The sequence below is a fragment of the Macaca nemestrina genome, chromosome 17 (assembly GCF_043159975.1).
Source record: "Macaca nemestrina isolate mMacNem1 chromosome 17, mMacNem.hap1, whole genome shotgun sequence".
Taxonomy (NCBI): Eukaryota; Metazoa; Chordata; class Mammalia; order Primates; family Cercopithecidae; genus Macaca; species Macaca nemestrina.
This window is the reverse complement of record NC_092141.1, coordinates 83,615,806-83,627,148: the sequence shown is the minus strand read 5'-3', so window position 1 is coordinate 83,627,148 and position 11,343 is coordinate 83,615,806. Positions and strand designations below refer to the sequence as shown.

Sequence of the window (11,343 nt, the reverse complement as noted above, 5' to 3'; positions counted from 1 at the left end):
TCCTACTCTAAGAAAATCAGTGAGCAGGGCAGAAGGTGGTCAGGACAGGTGGTGGACAGGGCCAGTGGTGAACAGGATGAGGGTGAAGAGGGAAGGCAGTAGACAGCACAGGTGGTGGACAGAACAAGTGATGGATGGGGCAGGTCAGGTGGTGGATGGAACCAGTGGTGAACAGGACAGGTGGTAGACAGCACAGGTGGTGGTCAGGACAGATGATGGCCAGGGCCTATGCTATCCTGGTTCTCATGTGTCTGCCGTCTGGAGGATACCTGGTTTCAGGGAAAGGAGAGTGCGGGTCCTGGAGGACATGCCTGCAGAGCTCACCTGGCTTCTCCCTCTGTCTTTCCCAAGCCTCTCTTTGTGTGCCACGCTGCCATCCCAAGGGCTAGGATCCTGGTGTTTTGGGTGTAGTTGAGTGCTTTTCAGCTTCTGTCTTTGGAGATGTTCATGGAAGGGATCCAGCTTTGTTTCTATGTGTTGGACTCTGCCATGCTTGGACAGGGATCTTTGCACTGGGCACTTCTCAGAAGTGCACCAGGAGTCTCTTCCTTTCTTGGACATGGGCTCGAAGGGATCCCTGTGTTGGGGGCTCAGAGCCCTCTGACCTTCAGAGGTGAGACCCCATCCTGTGACTTTGGGCTTTATAGCCCCTCAGATCAGTCAATCAGCCAGGAGCCAGAAGTTGGCAGCCTTTAGAGCAGCAAGCATTTGACCTGGTCCCCAAGGGCCCAGCTTCCCACCATATGAGACTAGAGGTCTTTGACCTTCATGGGCACCAAGGTCCATGTGGCACATTGGGCTGTAGTCAGATGTGGCCTTAGCTATCTCTCTCTGTGCCATCCCTCTGATCCACCCAGCCTGCTGGACTCAGCTCCTTGGGGAATGAAGAGTGGGTTTTGTTCCTGGGGACTGGCATGTGGTGCCCAGTAAATGTTTGGTGAATTGATCCTCAGGATTCTCAGGCAGAAATATCAGATTTCAAGGGGAGCACGTGGACATGGGTGGTGGTGGGATATAAGGAAATGACCCCAATCACCTTTCTACTCTTTCATGGTTCTTGCCCCTGAAACCCAAGTCCATAAGGCTCTGACACAGGCCTTGAGTGAGATGCAGGAAGAAGTATGAAATGACAACTTCTGGCGATGACTGACAGAGGTTTCTGAAGATGGAACATCCCTTCCTTTTCCCTCATCATAACCAGGTCAAGTCCAGGGAATTCTCAAGCTCAAAGGCAAGGGGTTCTTAAAGGATTGCAGGAAATACAGACCTGGAGAGAACAGAATGACTGCCCAGCCCAAGGCAGTTAAATATATACAGCTGAGGGAGGCAGAGATGGGGTCGGGGGGAGGACCTAAGGGTAGAAGGGGCTGGTGGGGTTGTAGATTGAGGCTGTCCCTATAGTGTAGCCAGCTACCAAATCATGTCAGCCTGATAGAATTAAACATTTGAATCCTCCAAGTTCCATTTTCCCCCCTGGATTTCATGCTTAGCAAACAATCTCCTGATTATAATGTGGCTTGGCATCTAGGGCAATACATGTCTTGTGAGTCTGATTAACATCAGCCTGACTGGAGAGATGCAGCCACTCTTGGGTGAGTGAGCAAAACCAGCTCTACATAGCTGAAGGCCACACAATGGACTGCGGTCAATGCCCTAAAGTAGTGACCGTCTGTGACCCTCTTGGTGAAGCCCCTTGTCCTCTCCTGACTCTATCCCTCTGCCTGTCTACCTTGCTTGGATTCGACTATAGGCAAATTTCTTAATGTCTCTGTGCCTCAGTTTACTCATCTGTAAAATGAGATTAAAATAGGATTGTTGTAGGATTAAGTGAGTTAAGAGATGTTAAGTGCTTAGAATATTACTTGGCATGCAAGTGCTGTCTAAGGATCTGCTGTAATGATTCCGGCTTCCACAATGCTGGCTGTGACCTTGAGCACGTCATTTTTTTTCTTTCTTTCTTTTGTTTTTTTTTTTGAGACAGAGTCTTGCTGTGTCACCCAGGCTGGAGTGCAGTGTTGAAATCTCAGCTCACTGCAACCTCCGCCTCCAGGGTTCAAGCAATTCTCCTGCCTCAGCCTCCCGAGTAGCTGGGATTACAGGCATGTGCCACCACACCTGGCTAGTTTTTGTATTTTTAGTAGAGACAGGGTTTCAACATGTTGGCCAGGCTGGTCTCAAACTACTGACCTCGTGGTCTGCCCGTCTCAGCCTCCCAAAGTGCTGGGATTGCAGGTGTGAGCCACCATGCCTGGCCATCTGGCCTTTGTTTCCCCGTCCTATTAATATGGAATTAACAGTAACATCTGGAAAAAAGCATATGTTAAGTACAAAATATCTTGGCATATATTAAAGTGTTTTGTAAATGGTAAAATGCTGCACAAATAAACCATATGCTTATTTGGATAATGTATTGGGAACAATTATTAGTCTTACTGGGTCCCTGTAGATTATAGTGCAGAGATGATTTTTAATATTTCTCACCTGATGACTGAATGAAACCCGAGGTGGGACCCAGAGAAGGAAGAAGGATCTGGGTAAAGGCAAGGGGGAGGTGAGGAGGGAGATTCCAGGGGCTGAAAGGGAGTGTCTGCCTCATGTGGACTGGGTACCAGGCTTTATTCTTTTCCAAAGCTTACACTGCTTCTTAACATGAGCTTGGGGAAGGTGTTACCAGTTCCTGACTCTCTCCTACGGCTATTGTTCTAATAAACGACAGTTCCGATTTTTAATAAACAGAGTTGCTGGGAGATGGTATGAATGCAAAAATCAAACAGGAGAGGGAGGAAGAAGAGGAGGAAAAATGTTTGCTTTGTCTTTTTTTTTGAGACAGAGTCTTGCTTTGTTGCCCAGGCTGGAGTGCAGTCACGCAACCTCGGCTCACTGCAACCTCACTGCAACCTCATCCTCCTGGGTTCAAGAGATTCTCCTGCCTCAGCCTTCCAAGTAGCTGGGGTTACAGGCTCCCGCCACCATGCCCAGGTAATTTTTGTATTTTTACTAGAGACAGAGTTTCCCCATGCTGGCCAGGCTGATCTCGAACTCCTGACCTCAGGTGATCTGCCTGCCTTGGCCTCCCAAAGTGCCCGGATTACAGGCCTGAGCCACTGCGCCCAGCCTGCTTTGCCTTTAAAAGGCTCATAACAAAAGATAAGGGGAGACAGAGAACAAAAACGGATGATCACTGGCCCTGCCCGCAGCTCATGAGAGGAAGGGTGCATATGTGTGCATGTGTGTGTGTGCCTGTGTGTGTGTGTGTGTGTGTGTGGGGTGGCGGCCAGGGGCAGAAGGCTAGCAAGCAAGAGAAAATTTGAACTTAAACACAGCTTGGTTTAAGATACCTACAAGCATGTGCGTTTGCAGAAGCACAAATGATTAAAGAACATCCTCATGTTGATGGGTAGAAACTGTCTGCTAATAAGCAAATGAGAAGGTGCTAATAAGCAAATGAGAAGGGAGGGAGTTGACTTTGGCATCAAGGTCAGGAACCATGTGCTAGGGGAATTCTTGAACCCTGCATGTCTCAAGTTATTTTCACTGTGCCACTCAAGGCCTTGCTCCCTTTAGGAGCAGGGTGAGGGCTGGTGTCATCAGTTAGGGGTTAAGATTTTCCAGATCTGTTTGCTTGGAGCTGTCTCTCTTGGCCCCAGAAAAACCTCCTCTGGTTAAGGGATGGGAGGATGTCCAGGGCCACTCCCAGCTGGGAACTGCATTGCCTGAGTGAGTTAACAAGGAGCTGTGATCTCCATTCCCACTCGCAGTCTCTAGAGACTGTTTCTCTTGCCTGAGAAGAGGAGGAAGGAAGCAAGAAGCGTTATTGGGATAAGTTTAGATCCACTTCAAATGCCCAGTTCAGCAATTCTCCAGCCTGGTGCTCACCTCTGGCTGTTTACTTCTACCCAGCCAGGCGGAGTTTCCTGCCCTGAAACTGAAGGAAGTCCCTCCCCAGAACAGCTTATGAGAGAAAACATTAGGGCAGCAACATGAGTGAGTCTTAGACATTTTCTCACAAAAGGCCCCAGGGACCACAAATTAAAGGGAAGGATGTTTAGGAGAGGAAAGCCTGAAGAGTTTGGAAAACGACTTTGAGGCATTGAACTGAATCACCATCATTTCCTGCTGAGGTTATCCTAAGAGAACTAGCAGGCACCACTCCCCACACCAGCTGCCTGCTCTGGGATCTGGGCAGGACCGACCTATTAGCCAAAGGAGTCCCAGACTGTCCCAGATTGCCAGTGATGTAATATACACTTCATTTGTTTATCTGTAAGCCTTCAGAGCAAGCAAGAGAGGAAAACAAGCCAGTGGAAATATTATACAGGGAGCAGCTAGCTTTTCTTGGCTTTCTTGTTTGTTCCTGAGCTGACGATAGAAATCTTTCGAGAACAGGAGCTAGTGCACTTTGAAAACAAAATGTCTTCACTTACAGGGCATGGATTTTTCTGTGGATTTGGATTCTTCGAGGACAAATTTGCATACCATTATCATTATTTCATTGGAAAAAAAAAAAAGAGGCACCTGTGGGATAGAGAATGGGAGAGGAGCACAGAATGGCGAGTATGGTCTTTCGTTGTTTTATTTGTCTTTCCCTTGTACAATTTTCTGGCAGGGAAGGACAATGCTGTTGTATCCAGACCTTTCCCTAGGATTAATAGATGACAGTCCCATGGGGAGGGAGCTAGTTCGTTTGTGGAACTCTGTATCTCCTGGATGTTAACTTATTTTTCATTTTTTAATTTTAATTATTTTTTGTGGGGGCGGACAGAGTCTTGCTCTGTCGCCCAGGCTGGAGTGCAATGGTGTGATCTCGGCTTACTGCAACCTCTGCTTCCCGGGTTCAAGCGATTCTCCTGTCTCAGCCTCCTGAGTGACTGGGATTACAGGTGTGCACCACCACGCCTGACTAATTTTTGTATTTTTAGTAGAGACAGGGTTTCACCATGTTGGCCAAGCTGGTCTCGAATTCCTGACCTCATGATCCACCCACCTCAGCATCCCAAAGTGCTGGGATTACAGGTGTGAGCCACCATACCAAGCCTGGATGCTAACTTTAATCAGAAGCCATAAATAAGAGAGGACATTTCAAATGGAGTCAGACATGACCTTTGCTTCCTGGGTCATTCTCCTGCAGGTACCCGTATCTATAGGACACTTCTGGGATTATATAGAAGTATAGCCATTTGTGTGCATGCCTTCTAGGCCATAAGCTTAGTGAAGATGGGAATCATATGCATCTATGTTCTCGATAATGACCAGCCTAGTTCTTTACGCTTTGGAAATGTCCAATGCATGTTTGCTAAATGAATTGATGAGGCACGCGGACTTTTGAGGGACACAGAAATGATGAGATGGGTAGTAGAAGGAAGTGAAGAACAAGTGCAAGAGATGGGGGAGAGTGGCGGCTATTACCTGCTTGCCTTTTCTTTCACCCAGAAGAGGTGTTAGAGCGGTCGGAGGAAATGGAAATACTTTGGAAGACAGAGACCTGGTAATCCCTTTTCACCCAACGAGAACCAAGCCCTGGATGAATGGATGAGCAGCTCTCGTTTTTCTGCCCCCTGTGCCTGGTCTTTCTGAGACTGACTTTGTCCTAGGAACTGTTTGTCCCTCTGGAAGTTAGACTGGTATGTGGGTGTTCCTTAGAGCCCTGGTGATGGGGAATTAGGAAGTAAGTGCTTGAACTGAAGCCCTTTTGTCCTAATTCACTGGTATCTGGGGCAAAAGCTTGCCCTCTCTGTGAAAATGAAATGAAAATCTTTTCATTTTCCCAGAACTCAAGGTCAGACCCTGGCACAGTAGGGCCCCTACCCCGTACCATTGCCCTGGATGGCTCTTGAAGCTGGTGGCAAAAGAGAACTGAGAGTTCTCTGAGGAAAAGAGCAACCAGGTTGCTCATTTGTTTTAAATTATTTAGTCGCATCAAATATTCAGATTTGTGGCAACAACTCTATTTAAAAACTCCAGGCACATGATGGATGAGCTCAATGTTTTCAGTCAGTTCCCAGTTTCCAGCCCACCCTCCGGGAATCTTCTAAGAGTTACCTGGGCTTGCCTGGGTTAGCCTCGAACTACCGGGACCAGCCAAAGTGCGAGAGCTACACAATGCCTGTGATGATATTTGGCGTACGTTTTTCATATAAATGAATTTCATCATGTCCCATACATTGCCTTCAAGAGAAAAAAGATATTCAACTTAGGAAGTCAGAACTGGGATGTTTGCATAGAAGTCACGCTTTTTGTATAGGCGGGTTGTGTGAGTTTGTTTCCATGGACTTCTGCCTGTGAAATATGTGGTGTGTGTGTTTCTGAGGTTCTCTGTGTATGAAGCTGCTGCTCTTCTCACAAAGCTCATCATTTTAGGTGAGACTGAATGTGACACCCATTGACGCCACTTTGGAGCCCAAGATGCATGCCCTAATACTTTTTTTCTTTTTTTTATTTTTTTTTTTATTTTTTTATTTAAGACAGAGTCTCACTGTGTCACCAGGCTGGAGTGCAGTGGTGTGATCTTGGTTCACTGCAACCTCTGCTTCCCGGGTTCAAGCGATTCTCCTGCCTTAGCCTCCCGAGTAGCTGGGACTACAGGTGCGTGCCACCACACCTGCTAATTTTTGTATTTTTAGTAGAAACGGGGTTTCACCATGTTGGCCAGGATGGTCTCGATCTCCTGACCTCATGATTCTCCCTCCTCAGCCTCCCAAAGTGCTAGGAGCCACCGTGCCCAGCCAGTACAATCACTTTTACTGAATGCTTCCTACATTCCAGATATTTTATATATATGCTTTACATTATATTATTTAACATCCTTGCTCAAAAATAATAAGGCAGGTATTATCATTCCTATTTTATAGCTAAGAAAAGTAAGACTCACAGATGTTGCTCAAAGTCACATCAAGGTTTGGTTTATTCCAAGCCTGGAGTTTCGTTTCATCATACAACAGTATCTCTTCTCTGGCAAGTTTCTAGGACTACCCTACATAACATCTGCTGTGCTGTCACAATGCAAGATGATACTTCTTCCTCTATAATGATAATCTCTGGTGGAGGGTGTGTGGCAAGCAGAATGTGGGAGGGGGGCTCTTGGGAAGCTGACAAGGCTCTATTTGTTTTTCTTGATAGTGGTTGCACAGGTATGTTCACCTTGTGATGATTCACCAAGGTAGACACATAAGATTCAGGATTGTTTGGTGTTTGTCATTTTTCTTTCTTTTTTATTTTTTGTTTTTTTTTTTGAGATGGAGTCTTGCTCTGTCGCTGAAGCTGGAGTGCAGTGGCATGATCTTGGCTCACTGCAGTCTCCACCTCCTGGGTTCAAGTGATTCTCCTGTCTCAGCCTCCCTAGTAGCTGAGATTACCGGAGTGTGTTACCACGCCTGGCTGATTTTTGTATTTATAGTAGAGACAAAGTTTCACCATATTGGCCAGGCTGGTCTTGAACTCCTGACCTCAGGTGATATGCCCGACTCAGCTTCCCAAAGTGGTGTTTGTTACGTGCCAATAACAAGTCTATTTAAAAAACCATTTCTCCATACTGGGCATGGTGGCTCATACCCATAATGCCAGCACTTTGGGAGGCTGAGCGAGTGGATCTCTTGAGGCCAGGAGTTCGAGACCAGCCTGACCAACATCATGAAACTCTGTCTCTACAAAACAACAACAACCAAAAAATTAGCCAGGCATGGTGGCACATGCCTGCAGTTCCAGCTACTGAGGAGGCTGAGGTGGGAGGATCACTTGAGTCTGGGAGGCAGAGGTTGCAGTGAGCTGAGATCACACCACTACATACCAGCCTGGACGACAGAGTGAGACCCCACTTCAAAAAAAAATTTATCCTAGCAATTAATGTTGGAGGGGAGCCCTGCTTCTCATGGACAATAGACACTAATTAATCAGTGGGAACTCCTTGGACTCTACTACATAGTAATTTTTAAAATAATACAAATAAGTTGATGCCCTGGCCCTTTACAAAAAGCGTTTTAAGTGGATCACAATAAAACATCATGCACAATCATAAAGTGGTATTAGGAGGAGGTTGTCAGCACTATATAGGAAGGAAAACTTTCCTTACATACATATGTCACTCTGCTGGGCACCACAGAAGGCTTAAGGCTGGCTTCCACTCTCAGGGTGCTCACACAGCCAAGCTGATGACACTGAGCCTTTACTAGTAGTAAATAGACACTTGCCTCTAAATATATTGGAACTTGTTGGAATGGGTTCCCACTCTCAATTTGGTGATCAATAAACTCAAAAGAAGTGAAAGTTTTCACAGACTACATCCTACATCTCATGTGTGGGTAATTGAAACGGAAAATACCACATCTGATCAATATTTTGAATAATCTGAGCTCCCAATCTTAAAGCTTTCAAAATGAATATTTATGCGTTTATAGGATGGTATAAACTTGGAGAGACCCACATATCTAGTTGCCAGGACAATTTTGTAATTGATTTGTAATTATGTTCCTCTGCTTGCATAAACATTTTTTTTTTTTTTTTGAGACAAAGTCTTGCTTTGTTGCCCAGGCTAGAGTGGAGTGCAGGGGCATGATTTTGGCTCACTGCAGCCTCTGCCTCCCAGGCTCAAGCAATTCTCCTGCCTCAGCCTCCTGAGTAGCTAGGATCAGAGATGCATACCACCATGCCCAGCTAATTTTTGTATTTTTAGTAGAGATGGGTTTTACTATGTTGGCCAGGCTGGTCTCGAACCCTTGACCTCAAGTGATCCAAAGTGAGCCTCAACCTCCCAAAGTTCTGAGATTACAGGTGTGAGCCACCATGCCTGGCCTCGCATGCACTTTTTTACTGGGCTAACTTTACAACATCAAATAGCACAGAACTTCTAGTTTACTTCGAACTGTGATGACTTTAAAATTTCTAGACTGGGGTAGTGGTTATACATTTTTTCTCCCTCCCTATATCCTAGTAATTTAGAGACCTGGAGGGAGAAGATACATGGACTGTCAGATCTACAGACCTGCTTCCTTCAATAGCTGATTTTCTTTCATTTGTGTCAGAAACAGGCAGCATGGCAGAGAGCCATGCACCTAAAACTTTATTGTGCATATTTATTCCTAGAGATCTTGTTAAAATGCAGATTCAGATTTAGCCCCTCTAGGGTCAGGACTGAGATTCTGCTTTCTATTTTAATAAGTTCCCAGGTAATGCCAATGCTGCTGGTCCATGGACTGAACACTTTGATGAGAAGTTTAGTAAGGATATAGAGGAAAGAATACTACATATGGAGTAGTAATTTCTGGCTTTTAGTATCAGCCCTGCCATTTACCAGCTTGCTTTCTTGGACAAGTCATTTTGCCTCTCTGGGTTTTAGTTTCCTCAAATAAAAGCTGTGTGATAGAGGAGGAGGTTGGGTTAGGTTATTTCAAAGCTTGCATTCATAGACTCTTCAAAGTGATGTTTTGATTAAAAAACTCCACCTACAGGATCACATACAGCCTTTCAAGGGACTAACAGGTGAACTGGCGTTATCAAAGCAGAAATTATAAGGGCTGGAGTAGGAGGGCATGGGAAAGTCAGAGAAAGGGAAGGTGAGCCATAACTTATTATGGCAAATATAAGGCTTTGATTATTTCAGAGTGATGGATTTTGAATTAAAACTGTTATCCTGAGAGAGGCTACTATTTTCCCCTCCAACCGTCTTAGGGGGAGACCTGCTTTACTGAAAACTGAGTTGCATAAGAAACTTGAATGAAGGAAGCAATGGATGTATTAGTGCTTTGAAATAAGCAAATGCTTACAGGGGCTGTGAGTGAGTCATGGCTGGAGGGAAGCTTTCTGGAGCCATGAGGGAGTCTGGTTTGAAAACAGCAGTTCATCTCTGCTGCAGACCATTTCTCTAATTTCAGACAAATTGGCCAGAAATTCAGGTGTTTGGCCACTGCTAGCAGACATAACAGGGACAAATGCAGTCTCCTACAAGGGTTAGGAGAGCAAAGGTGCCAGGGGGCACACAGGGGCATAAATAGGCAAGGAGAAGGAGGGGGTGAAAAAGGAACACAGATGATTTAAGTGAATGAATGAAGCTTCTGACCATCTGAGCCTCTGGAGGCAGCCCTTCCCCAAGAGCTCACCCATCTCTATTTTGAGCAGGAAACAGGATCAGACAGAAAGGGCTCCCCAGACTCAGATACAAGCTAGTTTCTCATTAAGTCCCAAAGCAAAGTCAGGGGAGTGGGGAAAACTGGTGCTGGCGCCTGTTCCAACAGTTAGGTTGGGAAATACAGGAGATATTTACCTTATGTAGGACGTGCTCATTGAAGTCAGGGCCAGCTCCTCCCTGGTAGGAATCGGGTCTCTGCAGGTCCATGCCCGGCTTGGAGCTCGCCACTCCGACTCTCCCTGCGCTCTGCGTCAGTGCTTCCAGGAGCTCGGTCCGAGTTCCGCTGGGTGCGGCAGGCTCGGGTCTGAGCCCTGCGGGCCGGGCCGCATCCGTTTTCAGCACTGGACAGTTCCCCGCAGCGGCCGCGGCGCGGTACCAGGCGGGCAGGCAGCCACGCTCTTCCAGGACGGAGTGTTTCAGCACCAGGAACAGCGACTCCGCCGTTGTGCCCCTGGGACCAGAGTTCTGAGATCCTGTCCGCTCCAATCCCTGCCTCTTAGGACTCCACGATGCTGGCAGGGACGCAAGATTTGGGTCCGGCTGGTGATCCCTGCGTATTTCATTCAGCTACCGGACTCCGGAGGCTCAGCGACCCGGCTGCGTTCTCAGGGCATTGCAGTCCCGGGAGCTCACCGTTCCTGATTCCGAGCGAACAGGCATCTCCGTCACCACGCAGCTTAGCGCAGCGCAGCTCTCCTCACACGTTTGCAGGGGCGAAGTCCTGCGGCGCTGGCGGCGCTTCTGTTTTTGTCCCTGGACGATTCTCTCCAGGATGTATGAGATAAATAGAGATTCTAAACCTGGGGTCGACAGACAATGGGTCTTAGGTGTCCCCAAAGTCCCTGAAATATGCTAAATTCTGCTTACCTGCATTTTCCTAGGGAGAAGGTCCAGGACTTTAATCACATTCTCTCCAGTATACTAGACCCCAGGAAGTTAAGAACAATGGGCCCAGGAGAGGCAGATGGTGGTTTGGTTAGGAGCACAGGCTCCAGGATTCAAATCTTGACTCTGAAAATTATTAGTTGTGTAGAACAGTGCATGTACTAAGAACTCAATAAATGTGAGCTACTACGCTCTCCGGAAAGGGGATGAAGAGCTCTGGCTACTTCCCCTAAACATTAGGGGAGTCCTGCTGCTGTGACCATTGATTGGCAAAATTGCATCATCACCTGTAATATGAGAGCGTGAGGCTGACCACCATGGGAACTGGAGGCTGAGACTGT

The 11,343-nt window shown here is 46.8% G+C and overlaps 1 protein-coding gene across 5 annotated transcripts in view; it reads right to left on the bottom strand.

Moving 5' to 3' along the window:
• LOC105469132 (RAB37, member RAS oncogene family) overlaps positions 1-11,125 on the bottom strand; it is an 80,597-nt gene extending 69,472 nt beyond the window's left edge. Inside the window, exon 1 of one of the 5 annotated variants that reach the window (XM_011719745.2) lies at positions 10,253-11,125. In XM_011719745.2, coding sequence (XP_011718047.2) covers positions 10,253-10,324 — 72 coding nt within the window. In that variant the 5' untranslated portion in view covers positions 10,325-11,125. The remainder of the gene's footprint in view (positions 1-10,252) is intronic. The other 4 variants (XM_011719744.2, XM_011719747.2, XM_011719746.2 and 1 more) reach the window with 4 other exon arrangements.
• Positions 11,126-11,343: the final 218 nt, after the last annotated feature.